At 38.7% G+C, this 19,065-nt stretch overlaps 1 protein-coding gene and 1 long non-coding RNA gene across 2 annotated transcripts; both read right to left on the bottom strand.

The window, feature by feature from the left end:
• Window positions 1-1,849: 1,849 nt before the first annotated feature.
• On the bottom strand, window positions 1,850-14,890 carry LOC148803581 (uncharacterized). Its single transcript, XR_016077144.1, has 2 exons — window positions 10,226-14,890; window positions 1,850-2,067 (listed from the first exon to the last, which is right to left on the bottom strand). It is a non-coding gene; the product is annotated as an uncharacterized LOC148803581 (long non-coding RNA).
• A 2,777-nt stretch (window positions 14,891-17,667) lies between these two features.
• Window positions 17,668-18,810, bottom strand: LOC104605570 (gibberellin-regulated protein 1-like). The gene is made up of 3 exons (XM_010270389.3): window positions 18,457-18,810; window positions 18,323-18,365; window positions 17,668-18,215 (listed from the first exon to the last, which is right to left on the bottom strand). Exons 1-3 carry the CDS (start codon window positions 18,550-18,552, stop codon window positions 18,034-18,036), a joined length of 321 nt encoding a protein of 106 aa, XP_010268691.1. The 5' UTR covers window positions 18,553-18,810; the 3' UTR covers window positions 17,668-18,033.
• Between the last annotated feature and the right edge of the window lie 255 nt (window positions 18,811-19,065).

Genomic DNA, 19,065 nt, shown 5'->3' with positions numbered 1-19,065 from the left:
GGTGTCGGGGTGAGGGAAGATGCTGAGCCTCGGTTCCATGTCGAGCTGGGTGGCATGTCAGGGGGTAATTCTCCTCGACCAGAGGTTTCCGGTAACCCAGAGTATCGTTCTAGAAGTGATGAGGTGGATCTCGAATTTACTCTCCCTTCCGAAGAATTATCATACGAAGAAAAGTTGCTTCAGATATGGCAAGAGTTGGGGTACTGCGATTACCACAACATCCCACTACTGCACTTCTTGGTGGTGGAACTAGTATTGGTCCAGGGTAGAGGCATCAAGTATAACATCTCCAGCGCCATCGCTTTATTTGCGTCCCATGCAATTCGGGCAGGGTGGTTACTAGAAGGAAAGTTGCACACAAAGATTGTGGGCCCTACTTTGAATATGGCGGTGACTTTGATGAGTTGTATAATGGGCCAACCGTCAGAGGAATTGTCATGGACCGATTTCGCCTACTAGCTGGAGGCCTGCAAAGCTTTTTCATCGATGGGTTTTCGTATGGGCCGGATTGAAAGGCATGTCGTGGTATTGGCGCATGCTTTTTGAGAGGCCAATCGAGATATACCCCAGGTTGTCCAGGGCTTTGTATTGTGTGCCTAGGGTGATCGGGGCTTACCGGGTTGTCCAAGGCTTTGTATATGTGCCTGGGGTGGCTGGGGCTTCTCAAGTTGTCCATGGCTTTATAATGTGTGCCTAGGGTGGTTGGGGCTTCCCGGGTTGTCCAGAGCTTTGTATTGTGTGCCTGGGGTGGCTAGGGCTTCCCGAGTTGTCCAGGGCTTTAAGAGCGTAATGAACAATATATATAAGCAGGTGCATAATCTAGGCAAGTGTATATATTCTTAAAAGAAAGAGAACATCCACACCAATGTCATAATATGAAACCATATCGCGTCAGGGAAAAGAAAGATTAAAAAAGAAATTCATCACGGATTTATGCATAAAAAATGCACATTTGTGTGACTAGTCAAAGTAAGGTTTCAACCAATAACAATTTATGGTTTCATCGTCATCATCTATGTCTACAGTTTTGAGTACATAATAACCTGAATTGTGGGCCTCCTTTATCAAGTAGGGCCCCTCCCATGTTGGTGCAAACTTTTCTGCAGATTTTCCTTGCCTAATGTTGAGAGTCGTCTTCAATACTTTATCCCCTTCTTTAAAGTTTCTAGGCCTTAAGTGTTTGTTCAAATTGGTGGCTAGGGCCTATTTGTATTTACTTTGTTTTTCTATAGCTCTGTCTCTAACTTCATCTACTATCTCGAGTTTGTCTATGAGTAGGTTATCCAATCTTCAAGTCTTATCTTTTTACCCATTACGAAGGCTATCCTAGCGGACACAACTTTGATTTCCGCTGGCAGTAAAACTTCTTAGCCATAGACTAAGGATTAAGGTGTCGCTTGTGTACTCTTCCTGATTGATGTGTGATAAGCCTACAATGTCTCTGATAGTTTTTCTGCCCAATCCTTCTAATTATCAGCTACCACTTTGCTCAGCATACTTAACAGTGTCTTGTTTGTGGCTTCTGCTTGACCGTTGCCTTGGGGATAATATGTTGAAAATGTCCCTAATCTCGCCCCGTATTGCCTTAAAAGGTCACAAACCTCTTGATTTTTTACGGACAGGTCGTTATCAGTCAATATCTGCATTGGTACCTAGTGTGTCCGGAAGTGTGTCGTTAAACACTCCAGAAAACCATTTTAAACATTTATAATTTTATTCTGATTCTCAAACAACTATTAACGCAGTACATGGGTGAGAACGGGTCATATCCACAGGGAAGCGAGGGAAAAATTATTACATACTTAGATCCAAGAGAGAGAACACAAAGGGGAGTTGTAGAAATATAAAATTAATTAATTAAAAAGAAAAAAAGGAATTCATTAAAACCAAATTCGAACAGTACTGGTAATAACAAGTGCATAAAAATAAATAACATAAACAAATAAATAAAAAGAACGAAATAAAAATGTCTGAGAATCCAATCAGAGGTAGTAGTCTCCAGATCTCTTCTTCGACCCTCAAACTTCTCGAGCTAGGCCTTCCATCTTATTTGGTCGAATTTCAGATCTATAGAAAAGAAATAAAATACAAATTAAATCTAATAAAAGTAAAATTTGCAGGAAGGAAAAATGAACTGGAAATTAAAGAACAGAAAGTAATTCTAAAACTAAAGAAAAAGTGGTTGGGATTCAAATCCAGATGTGGCAGTAGTGCTGTTGGCGAACTGCAAGTAGAAACCCCTCCTCTTGCCTAGGCGTCTTCCTCTTCCACTACCCTTGAACTTATCAAGATCAGCCTTCCTTCTTACCTGGGTGAATTGACCAACCCCGTCTACAAGGCCCCTGGGACGTTTTTATAGAGAAGGGTGGATATAACTAGAATTAGAGAGAAAGAGGGGGGCGGCAGCTGGGTTTTTACAGAAATATGGGTGCCCTAGGGTTTAGAATGGAGGGTTAGGATTGTTATAAGGTGATCCTAAGGATGAAAAGAAAAGGAGATGGCACCTAATATTATGTAGGGATGAAATTTAATGGCTAAAGACTGAATGGTGAAGATTAGAAGTTAGGTGGCTCCTAGGGTTAAAATGCTAAACAGAGAGTGCCTTGGAATGGATGGTGGAGATTAGAAGGGATGGAAGGTGAGGATTTAGTAGTTAGGGGTGGCTAGGGTTTGTTAAGAGTGAAAAGAATGGGTTAAAAGGTGCCTTAGGGTTTGGTAAGGCATGGGGAGCATGCTAATACAATAGGAGGGGCGCCAAACTGGGTTTAGCAGCTAGGAGGCGCCCTCCAGCTTTCAGTTTTTCACTCCAGCTTCCCAAAATCTGCATTTCATCCATGAAAACATCCCAATTTTCCCCAGAATTTGCACAGAGACCCTTAGAGGCCACAACATTGCATTTAACTGGGAAAATGCCACATCTTGACTATTCTAAGGCCGAAGATACCCTTGACTTGATGCCCTTAAGGCATCAAAATGCAGGGTTATCAGTACCCCGAATTGGTGGACGATGTTTTATCTCTGGAAGTTTGCTATGTTGGCGGCACAGATTCATCATAAGGGAACGACTTCTACCCATTCAGTGAAGTAATTTGTTGCGACGATGATGAAGCAATACCCCCTAGAGGATGGGTGTATCTTTCCTATGAGGTCTACCCCCTAAGTGTGAAAGGGCCAAGGTGTGATAACTGGGTGCAAGTCGTTGGCGGGCTTGCGGATCCTTTCTCCATGGATTTGGCACTTGTGGCACCGGTGCACATGCTGCTGCGTGTCTTCCATCATAGTTGGCCAATAAAAGACAAGGTGGAGGATGTGGTTTTGTAGGGCAAGCTGGCCTTGATGAGTTGCAGGTTCAGAGCTATGGGTTGTCTCTAATATTTCATCAATTTCCTCACTGGCCAAGCATTGTAGAGGCTTGCCCGTGTGCGATTTCCTGTACAACACCCCGTCTTGGAGGTAGAATCTTTTGATTTTGGATAGTAACTTTCTCCACAAACAAATGTCGATGGGCAGTGTGTGTTCCTACAGGTATTCTATGTACATCTTCCTCCAATCCTCATCACAAACTACTAAGCATTTCTCATTGTCTGTCTATGGGACACATTTATCGCACTCTCTTTGCATCTCAGTGGAGTCTCACTTCATCGTAGGCCAATAATATCCCAAACGTTGTAGTTTACTGAATAGGGTACTCGTGATATCTCTGCAAGTAGCTTTGTGAATTTTATCCAACACTGCCTCCGCTTCCTGCTTGCCTAAGCACCTTGTCCTCACACCGTTTGACTCTCAATGATATAGCACCCCGTGCACCAACTGGAATTTTGCGATCAACCTAATGTCTTGTGTCCCTATGGTCTGGCCTTTTAGTTTTTGAATCACCCCATATCTCCAATCGCCAGCTACTATTTGCTCCTTATCTTCCACCTGGTCTTTTAGGATGAGAGTTGATTGCCTGTCGACCGTCTGGGTAGTAATCTTTGTTGGCTTCGAGCTGGCTTAAATCTTAGACTCTAAGGTAGCTAGTGCATAAGCAAACCTATTCTTTGCTCTGCTTTGATGTTCGAAGCCTACATCCAAGTCACAGACTAGTTTTTGGATCAGGGTCCTATAGGGTAGGATGGTGAACTCTTTTACTGTCGTGCTCCCATCAAGCTATCCAATTACTAACTTTGCATCACCAATCACCTTTATCTTCTTTGTGTCGACTTCAATCCCTTTTATCATGCCAAGGACTAGTGCTTCATACTCTGCTATATTGTGGAAACAGGGGAACTGGAGCTTAAATGAATACGTAGAGATCTTCTCATCCAGGGAGGTCAGGGTCACTCCAGCGCCGGCCTAGGTGCTCGTGGTGCTCCCATTGAAGGTCAAGATCTACTCTCTATTTTCTGCCAAGGTGACCATGGGTATCTCTTTGGGGATTTCCTCTGATATAGGGAAGTTGGAAATTGATGGAAAGGTGGCCAATAGATCGACGACTGCTTGACACTTGATGGCTTTAGGTTGTGTGTACTCTATCTCATATTCGTTGAGCTGCATCATCCATCTTATGAGTCTACTGGAAAGGGGAGGTCTATCCATGAAGAATTTGATGGGGTCACTCCATGCAATGAGCCGCACTTTTGCCCAAGATATAATGTCTAAATTTCTATGTGGCAAAGACCAAGGCCAAGCATTGTTGCTCCGTGTGACAATAGTTCACTTCCGTTGACTTCAAGGTCCTACTGGTGTAATAGATGGGGATTTCCACCTTGCTCTCATCCTCCTGCGCCAACAGGCATCCTATGGCCTTTGTCCCTGTTGCGATGTATATCTTGAATTCCCGCCCATCTTTGGGCGGTAACATTGTAGGTGCCTTAGCCAATGCTTGCTTCAACCGCTCAAAGGTGTCCTGATGCTCCTAGGTTCACTTGAACTCTATGGCCCTTTTGACTAATTTCATCAATGGCAAGGATGCATGTGTGAGGTCGGGGATAAACCTCCTTAGATAAAAATTTTTCCAAAGGAAAGTTTTTAATTGAGATTGGTTTACTAGTGGCGGTAGATCTAAGATGGCTCTAACTTTGTTTTCATCGGGGTGAATCCCAGTCTAGTCTACCTTGTATCCTAAGAACTTTCCTGGTTGTACACCAAATGCACATTTTAGCAGATTCAGACTCAATTTGAATTCCCTACATCGGGTAAAGATCTTCCTTAAGACTTTGGAGTGCTCCTCTTTCTTCTTGGCTTTGACGACTATGTCATCCACGTAGCATTCTATTTCTTGGTGGATCATGTCAGGGAAAACACATGGCTCTCTGATATGTGGCTCTGGCATTCTTCAATCCAAAGGGCATCATTTTATAATAGAAATTCCCTATGGGTGTCCTGAAGGCCGTATGAGGTGCGTCTACAAGGTCCATGAAGATTTGGTTGTACCCACTATAAGCATCCAAAAAAGAAAAAGGTTCATGTCCCACTATCGAATCTATCAACACCTCCATGTTAGGAAGAGGGAATTCATCTTTCGAACAGGCCTTGTTTAGGTCCCTAAAGTCGACGCAACATTTGTGATAAGGTGTAGTTAGTATCTGGCGTCGTGTTATTACTAAAGAATTGGGTGAGAAATACTAACCTTAGCTGTCCATCCTTCTTCTTTATTGGAACTACATTGGCTAACCATTGGGGGTGTGCTATGGGTTTGGTGAAGCCTACTTTCAAAAGCCGCTCGACTTCCTCCTTAATCTTCAGTGTTATCTCCAGCTTAAAGATCCTTTGTGGTTGCTTCATCGGTCGAAATTTTGGGTCTATACAAAGGGAATGGCGAACAAGTGTTGGGTCTAGTCCTAGCATTTGGTTGTATGACCAGGTGAATACATCATGAAACTCTGTGGGAAAAGCACGAGTTAGGCTGGCTCTAGGCGCTAAAATTTTTGCGATAAGGTGCTCCTTTACCTTTTAGAAGTGTGATGAGTTTTTCCTTATCCTTGGTTGCTAACTTGGTGGATATATACAAGGGTCGTTTGTCAGATCCGTCAACCACTAGGGTGATTTCTTCTAAGGGTTCTTTGATTGTGTCGATGGAGTCCGTCATGCACTTTGGGGGTGTCCTAACTTCATCGCAGTATTCTAGTGCATCTTCTTTTGATTCCTGAGGTTATTCAATTGTTATTTGTCTCTAGGCTTAGGTATTTTATGTTTTTATAAGTATATGATCTGAATGTCGTACCTCTATGTTCAATTCAACGGTTGAGCCATCGCTTGGTGGCATGATCGTGGCAATATCAATTTGCGGCATGGTGAAATAATGCTGATTGAAACATTACTTAGAGTCTTTAGTTAAAAAAGTGATAATTTGTTTAGCAAATAAATGTATCCTTTTTTGAAACACACGAAAAAAAAAAACCTCTTTGAGAAGTAGATTTCACTCTCGGAATATACTGTGATCAAGTTATGTTAAGCAGTTTATAGAAATCAAACCTCAGCGATGGCCTTTTTCACTGCAGGCAAATAGTCACTCTCGTGATCCTCGATGATGGTATAATATTCTTTCCCATCATCCCCTGTCACCCGCATGCATCTGCTCCTCTTATGTCATTTCGACGTCCCAGCAGGTTCATTCTTAAGCGGCTATGGCAATTTTGTTCCTCGACTTCAACTATCCTCGTTTTGTCGTCCTCTTCCAGCTCTGTGAAGTAGATGGCGTCTTGGAGGTGTGTCTTGGACTTGTCAAATTGTGCCCAAATTGCTAGGATCCTAACCGACCTCCCTCAATGTTTGGCCTTGATGCATTGGTGGTAGGTCGAAGGGACGAGGGCTAGGTCATGTATCAGTGGTCACCCCAAGAGTGTGTGGTAGGAAGTTTTTCCTCGGATTACCTGGAATTCTTGTGTTATGCAAAATGGCCATATTGCCACCTATAGTTCTAAGGACCCCTCAGTAACCGATGGGTTACTGTTGAAGTTCGTTACTTCTAATGGGAACCCTTTGATGTCCTCTCTTATGATATTCATCAACTCTAATGTGTGGACCGGGATGAGGTTTACAGAGCTTCTTGGGTCGATCATTGATCTGCACATGTCATACCCTCCAATCTTTGCCATGATGTACAAAGGTCTATTGATCTGCACATGTCATACCCTCCAATCCGTTGTGAACTCTACGCTGCCACGATCACAACAGTAAGGCTACAAGGGATACCGGAACAGTTCCGCCAACGCTCTGATGACCAACTTCTGTGTTGTTGCGTTGGCTCCCTATTTAGTGAAGAATCGATGTAGTTCTTCGCTCTGTTCTAGTTTCTCTATCAGGGTGTTAACTTGGTGTTGTCTGGGCGCCCCGACCATGTTGATGTTGCCTCCTTGGGCGTGGGCTGGGAGGGGGTCGGTTTCTACATGAGCTGGTTCCTTCATTATGAACGGATCAAACTTCACTTTCTATGCAAATATCCTCCTGAGAGTGAAACAATCCATCAACTCATGATGTGGTGTTTGGTCATAGTTACACCACCTACTGCCATGCTTGTCCTTCTCCGGGTCCACTCCCGAAGGTGGCTGTGGCAAAATAATGACTCTATCTTCAACCAATTTATTTATAATCATAATTACCTCCTCCCTAGTGCAGGGGAAAGGGGGAGGTGCTGGTGCATCTCTTCTTCCTCGGATGTTGCCTCTCTGGTATGGCCCTTGTCTTGTTCCTGCATTGTTTCTCGACCTTCTATCGACCGCGTACGTCTCTTCCCTGTGGTACGGGGTTGTGCTTTTGACAGTTCGCGTCGTCCTCTCCGCGCATTTCCATAGCTGGCTAAAGGTTTTTGCCTCAACGTTTTCGATGCCAATCCGCTATGCAAGGCACATACCCTGAATGCACTGTTCAACAAAGCTCTTCTCAGTAGCATGCTTGTCGAAGACAAAATGATTGAGCTTTTGGATTCTCATAACATAAGCAAGAAGGTCTTCTCTTAACCCTTGTTCTACGTTCCGCAGGTCGGCCATTGTCAGCTTTCTTTGCAAAGTGAACCACTTCGATAGGAACTTTTTGGCCAACTCTCCCCATGAGTCGATACTTCCGGGGGTGAGACTCACAAACCATGTGTATGCTAGACCGGTCAATGCATTCAAGAATTCTCGTACTTTAAGGTCCCCATCGGGGGTGAAAGAACCGAGGGAATCTTCAAACTTGCTGATATGTTCCTGTGGGCTACCCCTTTGCCCATCATACTATGGCCATTGTTGGGGAAAGGTGTACCCGGTAGGATAGGGCTTGTACAAGATACAATCAGAATAAGACTTTTGCAAGACTGTTGAGTCCTGGGCCCGCTATGACTTTCAGCCACCAGTCCATGGACATACTCTTTTAATTCATCTTTGCTAAGGGGAATTTCTATTACCAGGTCGGCACCGAGGAAAGCGCGAAACTGGGGGACAGGTATAGAGCCTGCCTAAGATGGGGTCGAGTAGGCCCTATTGTGCTTCTCCAGAACGCCAAGGAAGGTGGGTATGGTACCAAAAGTATGGCGATTGGGATTGGGATTGGAACATGGAACACCAGGGATGGAGGCTTGGGGGTTTGTTTGACCTGGGCCGAACAGTTAAGAAGGATCTGGAGGGTGCTCCTTGTCTCCTCCATGCTTTGCCCGATTTTCTTGAACCGCTCTTCGAAAAGCAGAAGGGAGGCCTTGAACCCGTAGACCTTGTCTGACAAGATCTCAATGTCGACCAGAATGGGTTTTTCTATCTCAGGCTAATTCTCGGGTTGGTGTTTTCTTGAGCGTTGCTTTGTTCCTTGGGGATGGTAGTGAGGTTGGTCCTCCTTAAGGTCATCGTTCGTGATCAAAGATGAACCAGAGATTCTATTGTAGGTAGGGTAAGGCTTGGTTGGGCAGCAGTCTCTTTGAAAGGCAAAGAAGAGCCTCCAAGGAAGGTGAAAGCCTTTTGGTAAGTGGTTGAGAGATGAGAAGGTTGTGGAGACTTGTGGGGTATCAGTAGATAAAATGCTCAGGGTTCTGTGTCCTCTAACGTGAGGACTCCCTATTTATGGAGATCCCAAGATTCTAAAAGGTAGGGGGATAAGAATCTTCGTTGCGTATCGGGAAAGGGAATATATTGTTTGCTGGCGGTCATTGGGTGCACTACTAGGGTATCGCCACATGTCTCATGAAGATTTTCTCAAGGATCGGCTTCCCTTATCCTTAAGATCCCTCATTACTCACGTGTGCTACTATCTTTTTCATACAGCATGACTAGTCCTACGTGGTGAAGATGATGTCACTATTCGGAAGCCGATATTCCAGATGTTCCCCATGGCGGTTCGTGAAGTGTTTTGCTATCGTGGGGCTCGCGCGTGTCTGGGCATGCGCAGGCCTCACCGCGGGCTCGGCCCATTGCCCTCTTCGACCTGTTACCCAAAGCGGGTTTGCAAGTCATGGGTTTATTGCTCGTCATGGTAGGTGTGACTTCATCTTACACCTAAGTGCACTTGAGTCTTTTGGGTGAGTCTTTCTAAGGCTTGTTCTAGTTTGGATGCTTTCTAGTCTTGATGGTCCACGGATTTATTGTGGTTTTTCTTAATGCATTGCGGGTTCATTGCAAAGATAGCGATAGATCGTAAGTTCATCACAGCTGGGAGTAACTGTAGGTTGCTCGTGAGTGCTTTTGTGGTATTACTCTCGGTGTTTGAGTGTTCTTTAAGAGTCTATGTGAGCTATACATACCTATAGTCAAATCATCCAAACAAGCAATAATTGTGATAACAAAAATATGATATTCTAGTGGCAAACCACCAAGAAGGTAATGAATAAGATCTAAATATGATATAAAATAATTAGAAACAGCAAGTGCATCAGAAATTCCTTTAATTTTTTGAATGTAGTCTGCAACTAACAGGTCACCTTTTTTAATATGTGCTAGCTCCAGCTTCAAATCATGGATTCTGGATTTGTTAGTGGAGCAAAATAAGTGGCTATGCCGGTACCATACTTCTTTAGAAGTTTTGCAGCCTACAACTTGAGCAAGAACATGTTCATACCAAGAGATGAATTCGGGGTTGATCTGTTGATCGTTAGTGCCAAGAAGAAATTTTGATGGACATCACAGTGATCCATCGACATATCCAATGAGTCGATACCCATTGAGTGTAGGGAGAATTTGCATGGACCATAAGAGATAGTTGTATCTATCTAGGTGAACTGTGATAACATTCATGAAACTGGATAGAGTAACCAATCCATTATTTCTGGAAGAGGACTCACCTTGAGAGTTGATCGAAGAACTTTGAGCAGACATGACATTAGTCTTCTAGGGCTCTGATACCATGCAAGAATCAATTGAATAGGAGAATTCTCATTATATTATTTTTTGAGATTATAGAGGTTTATATAGACTGAGATACAAAATTTAAAATTCAAAAATTAAATATACAGATAACTTGATAAGTACAACAGGATAATGGTTATCAGAGGTTGATAACAAGATAATGGTTATCTGGGGTTGATAAGCCCACAGATAACTAGTTATTGTTGTTATCTAGTTTATGACATGGACATAGTGGATTTATCTCTAGCAATAAGACCTACCAAATCTTCAATAGATGCAAAGATAAAGATTGAATCATGGTGAACAATCTTGACTTGTATTAACATCAGAACTTGAATCTTGAATACCCTTACGTGAAAGCCAAGATGGATTATAGATAAAACTTAGACCTTTTCACTGTTGAGGAATAAAAAGTAGAGAAAGAAAAATCAAAGATAAAATTGAACCTTCGAGAATAAGAGATTGAATTGAACTCTATGTTGGAGAGAATTTATAGCGTCAAACCAAGCCAATGTCGGAATGATAATCATAAGTCAGAACCAATCTAGGCATCGAGTGCCTGCTCAACTACAAGACCTCTCTGAGGTTCCGGTTGCATTGAGCATGAGAGAGGAGTTAAGGTTTTCCCGCGACTGGGAACGAAGTATGTGTTTTGTTGAGTTCTAGCTCCAGCTAGAACTAGAAGCAGCAAGTACATCAGAAATTCCTTTAATTTTTTGAATGTAGCCCGCAATTGACAGGTCACCTTTTTTAATATGCACTAGCTCCAGCTTCAAATCATGGGTTCTGGATTTGTTAGTAGAGGAAAATAAGCGGCTGAGCCGGTTCCATACTTCTTTAGAAGTTTTGCAGCCTACGACTTGAGCAAGAACATGTTGTTCATACAAAGAGATGAATTCGGGGATGATATGTTGATTGTTAGTGTTGGGAAGAAATTTTAATGGGCATGGCAGTGATCCATCGACATATCCAATGAGTCGATACCCATTGAGTGCAGGGAGAATTTGCATGGACCATAAGAGATAATTGTATCTATCTAGGTGAACTGTGATAACATTCATGAAACTGGATAGAGTAACCAATCCATTATTTTTGGAAGAGGACTCACCTTGAGAGTTGATTGAAGAACTTTGAGCAGACATGACATTAGTCTTCTAGGGCTTTGATACCATGCAAGAATCAATTGAAGAGGAGAATTCTCATTATATTATTTTTTGAGATTATAGAGGTTTATATAGACTGAGATGCAAAATTTAAAATTCAAAAATTAAGTATACAGATAACTTGATAAGTACAACAAGATAATGATTATCAAAGGTTGATAACAAGATAATGGTTATCTGGGGTTGATAAGCCTACAGATAACTAGTTATCATTGTTATCCAATTGATGACGTGGAAAGAGTGGATTTATCTCTAGCAATATGACCTGCCAAATCTTCAATAGATGCAAAGATGAAGATTGAATCATGGTGAACAATCTTGACTTGTATTAGCATTAGAACTTGAATCTTGAATACCCTTAAGTGAAAGCCAAGATGGATTATAGATAAAAATTAGACCTTTTCACTGTTGAGGTATAAAAAGTAGAAAAAGAAAATTCAAAGATAAAATTGAACCTTTGAGAATAAGAGATTGAATTGAACTCCACGTTGGAGAGAACTTATAGCATCAAACCAAGCCAATGTCAGAATGATGATCATAAGTCATAACCAATCTGGGCATTGAGTGCTTGCTCAACTACAAGACCTCTGTGGGGTTCCGATTGCATTGAGCATGAGAGAGGAGGAGTTAGGGTTTTCCCACAATTGGGAACGAAGTATGTGTTTTGTTGAGTTCTACAGTTCCACACTAGTTCTCGAACTCGCATACATGGACCCTCCACTAACAATTAGGACCACCATGTCGTTTAATGTCTTAAGCTTTCAAAATTAACAAAACTCACCTCTTAACGACATTTTTCTATTTGGGTCCTAAGCATCGTTCACAACTGAGCAGAGCGGAGAGGGAGAAATCACCTTACCTCTCCCTCTCTTCTTGGCCTACTATAAATGGTGGGAATATGCTTTGAATTTAGAACAACTCAGATGAAGAAGAAGAAGAAAAAAGGAAAGAGAGACCGGAGGTGGGGGGAAGATTTGTTTGGTAGTTTAGGAGGAAGAAGGAGGTGAACAGTATCTTCCCTTATTGGATTTTTTTTTTCAAAAAAGTTAACCTATGCTAGAAATTATCTTAAAAAGTTTATTTTTATTGATATTAGATTTCAAAAGTTGCCCTTATTTTCTAGAACCCCAATTAGATAAGATGCATGAAACGATAGAAACTCATGCACGTTATAGATAAACAATTGCAAAATATTGACGTGAAGAGATTTAGTAATGGATTGGAAATAATAAAAAAGAAAAAAAAACAGAAGAAGACGATAGAGATTGAAGCAACTTAATTACAAGAAACTTTTCTGAGGATCTCAGTTTGGTACGAAGGAGTGCTGCTTGTAACAGGTTTGTACACTGTTGTCCCGTCGAACTGAAAGCTAATCTTGTGTTCGGTATCCCCAATGGCTATGCTAAGGGCTTGTTCATTTGCTCTAAAGTCTAACATCTAAAAGTGCAATAATTACATTAAGAGGTATATTGGTATAGGTGAACTTTTATTTCCTCTAAACTCTGAATGCAGAGAATGTTGTTCTGAACTCTGAATTCTGAATTTTGAAAATTATCAAATATCTATTTTGACCCTATATATTAGAGTTTTTGTTTGTCTTTTTGGGGGTATCATTGGAAAATAAAACTTTGTATGATTGCGCTTTAAGAGATAAGAGACAAGAGGAAACGAACGATAATTTTTCTCTTAAAGTTAAAAGATTTCTCTTAAGAGATGAGAGTTAAGAGGAAGCGAACAGGCCCTAAGAAGGGACTGGGCTGTTTTGAATGCCGAGAATGAATGATTCTCTACCTGACATGATTTCCGGTTCGGTTAGGGCCAGCTAGGTTTTAAGAGAAAAGAAAAGGGCAAAAAAAAAAGAAAATTTAAAATGTTTAATGGGGTATTTTAGTAATTTAACATCTTCCGTTACCTGACTTAACCACCGAGGGGGCATTTGTTGCAATGCAAAAGTTGCAGGGGGCTTTTGTTACAAAAAAAAGTGTAGGGGCCTTTGTCATTAACCCCATAATACAGGGAGATCTGTGTAATTTACCCAAATATAATATAAAGCCTTACTTTATTATGACCCAAGCCAAGGTTCTAAAAATCGGACCAGATGCAACTATTTGGGGACCGGTTCTTGGGTCAAATGATCTGATCATCCGGTTTGAACAGATTACCCATTCTGATTTAAAATATAAAAATTAAAAAATAATTAAAATAAAAAATAGCCAAAATTTGTTGTTTGGGTAGACGGGTTGATAGTTCAGCTGCCCAAGTCAACAAGCCACTAACCAAATCAATGGTTTTTGGCACAGGAGTGGTTTTAGGGTGAAACGAAACCGATTGCTTGACCATTTCCCAAGTCAACCAGTCCGAGCATCCAATTCGGTCTGGTTTTCAAAACCATGACCCAAACCGTAAAAATAATATAATCTTTGAATTCCAGAACAATTTTTATGTATTAGATTGAAAAATGAGTCAATTCAATTCTGTATGATCCATAAAAATGTTTGTGTTTGTTGATAAAATGGATTTTTTTCCAATTCAAACCGATGACTATAAAATCAGAGAAATGAAAAATGAATCATGAAAATAAATTAAAAAAATGGACAGACAATTTATAGTTATATGTCCCGATTGAGGACAAAACTAGTTCTATTCCAAGAGAACTTAAAATATGTGAAAGCCCATTATTAAAATTGACAGCATCCTATTATACTAACTAGCAGGGGTCGATGTACGGGATTTGTTAAGTTAAAGATAAACAATAGAAACATGCAAGGGTTATACATAGGGATGTCAACGGGTCGTGTTTGACACGGGTTTGTCTCAATCCTAACCCGATCCTCCAGCACTCCAGCCCGAACCTGATCCAACCCGACTTAAAATACATGATTCTCGAACCCAACCCGACCCTATAGGGTTTTACCCAATTATGACCCTATAAGGATTACTGAATGTTCAAATAGAATCAAAACTTGTCTTTACTCTTTCAATCTCGACGACTGAATATGAATCAAAACTTGTCTTTTCTCCTTTTTTTTTGAATTTTTTGTTTTTTATTTCATTTCGTTTTTTGAAACAACCAATGAGATGCACTTTCCTAATAACCTAAATAATCTCTTTTCCTAAAAATTATCCTAAACTACCTCTCCCACTTTCTCCAGAATTATCTCTAATTCCTAATTATCCTCTCTCTTACTTTTTATCTATATCTATCTAAAGAACGTTTGGATTAAAAAATTTTAAGAATTATTTAAATATTCTAACAAAATTATATAATAACTTTAAAATATTTACTAAAAATACAAAAAATAATTTTATATTTTTACAAAATATATCACGAAATTATGTACTAACAATTAAAATTAATTTTTTTTGGGTTATCAATTAAAATTTTTTCAAATATTTAATAATATGTAATAGCTTTAAATAAATAAAATTCAAATAACAAAAAATTTAAATATTTTATAGATTATTTAAGTATTTATCATAACTATATTTTAAATAGTTAAAATAATGAAATTATCTAATAAATAATTTTATATTTTTACAAAATATATCTCGAAATTATGTACTAACAATTTAAGTTATGTTTTTTCAAATCATCAATTTAAATGTTTTTCAAACATTTAATAATATGTAATATCTTTAAATAAATAAAATTCAAATAACACTTAAATACTTTATAGATTATTTAAATATTTAAATAACTAGATATTTATCATGACTAGATTTTAAATAGTTAAAATAAAGAAGTTATGTAATAAATTTAAAAACTTTCTTTAAAGTAGAAAAATGATTATAACATTATATTGAAAATAATAATAATTTAATATATTACAAAATTAATAATGAAATTATGTAATCATAGTATAAATTATGATTTTATGGATAATTAAATTCCATAATTAACTAATATTTTACATATTATTTAAGTATTTAAATAACTAGGTATTTTAAATAACAAAATATTTAACGTAGCTAGTTTTTAAATAGTTAAAATAAAAAAAAATTATGTAATAAATTATACTATTTATTGACTAAGTTAATATAATTTTAATACTTATTGTATTTTTGTAATTATTTTATTTTTCATTATCAATATATTTTCAATAATTGTGTATTTTTTGCTATAAATTTTCAATAATTATTGGAGATTAAACTATTATATTTTATTAGAGATGAGATTATTAATTTAGTTGAAATTATGAGTGTTCATGGGTTGGTTCAGTTCGGTCATAGGCCATTTGGCCAACAAAATTGACCTGGTTAGGTTGGGGAGTGGGTTAGCTGAAACCGATTGACCTTTTGTGAAAACTGACCCACTCAAGTTTTATCAGTTTGGATCAATGTTTTGGTTTGGTCAGTCGGTTCAAAAGATTTAGACTTAAAAATTAAATTAAATTTTAAAAATTATAGTGCAGTTATTAAAAAATAAATTTAAAAATTAGATTTATGATATTAAAACATTTTAGACTAAGAAATATGGGAAATTTCCCACTTTTTCATATTAAAAATTAAATTTAAAATATAAAACATTAATATATATATATATATATATATATATATATCCATGGTTAGGTCATTCGATTTTGGTTGGTTTACAAATGGCCAAAGTGAAATTGATCCAACTTGGTCGAATTGGGAAATTTTTTAACCAAAGCCAACCTAAAATAGTAGAAAAACTAACCAACTTGGGTCGAGTTGATCGGGTTGGTCGGTTTCATCAGTTTGATGAATAAACCTAACTTAAATTAATTATTGTTATTTTTGTATTATAAAAAATTATTAAAATTAGTATATAAAATATGAATAATTATTAATTATTTAAAAAGTTAAAAATATAAAACAATTGTATACTAGAATACATCTTATAGTTTTACATATTTACTTAAACCTACATTATAGTTTTATTTTATTAAATCATTTCATTAATGAGTTTGTTTTGCCATTAGGCCCATAATTTTTTATTCCAAAAATACCCTTAACATTTTCTTTTGTACAGAAAACAAAATTAACAAAATATAGCCAATAGAGTGGTTGCCCGTGTCTTATAAAGGGCAAAAATGGTATTTTTATTTTAATATTCTTTTGATTAAATTTATTTAAATGAATATTAGGGTTAACACTATCATTTTCCACTGTCATCTAATGGAAGATTGATTAAATCCATTGCAAATTATAAGTGGTGTTTTAGTAAAATTTTAACTATAGGGTAGATTTTGGTAAATCCATAAAACTATAAAGGATATTTTAATAAAATTTTAATAAATCATGTGCCTCACACAGGTCCCCACTATTTATTAAAATTTTAATAAATTTTAACTATTGGTTCCGTTTGTGTCTCGATTAATATATAAGATTTTTTTTTTTTAATTTTCAAAAGGGTAAATTCCATAGATATATAAGATAAATTTGGCTAAACCACTTATTTTCTCAATTATTGAGGGTATATTATATAGAATGAAATTTCAATTTATTATTATGATAAAGAATTATAGATGTCCCGTATAATTGGGTCTAATCGGCTATAATCATGTCAGACCTGAGTGTCCAATTAGAGGCTGGCCCACCCTGTTCTAAATCAGACCCAACCCATTAACAGCGCTACCCTTGCTCAAATAATAAGTAAATCTATTTATGTGAGATCATCCATCTAGGTCAAGGAGTGCAATAATCGGGTGTTTATTCTATAATACAACTCTAATAATAAGAGAAAGGTAGTGGGTTTGGGCTTTTTTTGGTAGGGAAAAGGAGATTCCTGAGAAGAAATAGCAAACCCCAGGTGTGGCCACAGTTGTCATCCCCGGATGATCAGTGATATCTCTGACCTGGTGTCACCACCTAATTAGTTTGTTGTTATCTCATTTGTTAAATCTTGATCCAAGTTAGAGTAGTTAAATCTGGCTTTACAAATATTGGTAGTTCAGGCTATTTAAGTAGCACAATTAGTTAAAATAAATAAATAGCTGGAACCGTGAAATATATTAGATTAGAACTTAATTTGGATAATCACAGATTCACAGGCTATATAGACTATAGCAGAGATATGCCTCCACCACGGACGACCACTGATTCATACACCATAAGCCCTATTGGCTTCAAACCCACCACGTACGGGCAAATGAAATGAAAATTAATCAATTTATTATTTATACGCCTTCAAGTCTCAATAAAGGACGAAACCCTCTGTCCCCCTCTCCACAACTTTCCCAATAATGAATGGATTATTTCTATTATTAACTAAAAGAGAAGCTTCAATAAATAAACCATTCATTCCAACCTATACACGGCACGGATACTGGACAGTGATGTAGTACAACACAGAAAAGGCTAGAAATAAGAATAAAGAAACTTGATTTCTATACATTTATAACAGTTGTTCTTGTAAAGTTGTAAGCAGAGCAACAACATTTCATTTGGAGAAGATATATATAGATGGATGGATGGATGCTGGTTACTCTCTTATTTTCTACACAAGACTGGAACGACTACGTACGAGTAGGACTGGTTGATCGGTTGTTGATTGAAGAGAAGTGAAATTGAAATATAGAGAGATAGTAAGATAGAAAATGGATGGAATGATCGATGAATCAAGGACACTTGCGTCTGTTGCCATGAGTGGTCATGTTGGCATAGCAGGGGCAGGCCTCCAGGTTACCAGAGGTGCCAGGCGGGACGCATTTGCACCTGTAGCAACAAGTTCCACACGCCCTCTTGCACAGCCGTGGCCTCGACGATAGCTTACACCTCGCCGCACATGCCACACCACAATCTGATCATCCATCAACAAACAAGTTGGACTATTGAATAATACCATTTCACTATATATTTTCTTCTGCACTTGTTAGTAATATTATGAGTACACCTATAGCTACGTACCTATGGAAGGGGGAGTTAGTGGATAGCCCTCTGTGTCCATCGTCTACAACAAAATTAATACTCAGACTCAGAGAACTACGAAAAGAAAGGAAACACAGAATGAAGTTGCATGAGATGAGGCATAATTAATTTACCATTTGATGATGATCAGCTTCAACCATATGAAGAAGGAGAAGGGAGATGACAAGTAGTGAAGAAGCAACAACGGCCCTGTCATTGTAAATAGCCATGGGATGGAGATAGGGAAAATGGAAACCTGCGTTTAGATTGAGATGACGAGAGAATTTGGTGAGCCAAAATGAGAGTGAGAGAGGTTCCTATTTATAGCACCATAGGCAGAGAGTACGTAGGAACGACAAGTCAGAAGTCGATCGACAACATTAATTCCCCCCAAAGTACTCCATACCCCTATAATATGTTGATCATATCATCCATCCCAATCCCTGAGGCTCAGGCTCAGTTCGAAAGCAATACAAATACAAATGTAAATAGTTTTGCCCTCTACGTATTTTAATAACACCCCCAGTAGTCCGGTACGTTGTACGCGGAAGGCGGAAATCAAGATTTAATGAGGAGCAACGGCTCAAGAAGAGAAGAGAAGAAAGCAGCAGAGTCCATTCAGTATTGTCGAGTCTCGACGACGGCTCAAGGGCAAAGGGCTAAGCCGCTAAGGCCCAACGCACAGTCCAAGGTGGTACAGTCGTGCAGTTTTTGTCGCGTTGTGGGGATTAGTTTATCCCGTT

The sequence above is a fragment of the Nelumbo nucifera genome, chromosome 1 (assembly GCF_055504915.1).
Source record: "Nelumbo nucifera cultivar China Antique chromosome 1, China Antique-T2T, whole genome shotgun sequence".
NCBI classification, from domain to species: Eukaryota; Viridiplantae; Streptophyta; class Magnoliopsida; order Proteales; family Nelumbonaceae; genus Nelumbo; species Nelumbo nucifera.
This window is presented reverse-complemented; position numbering and strand designations above follow the sequence as displayed.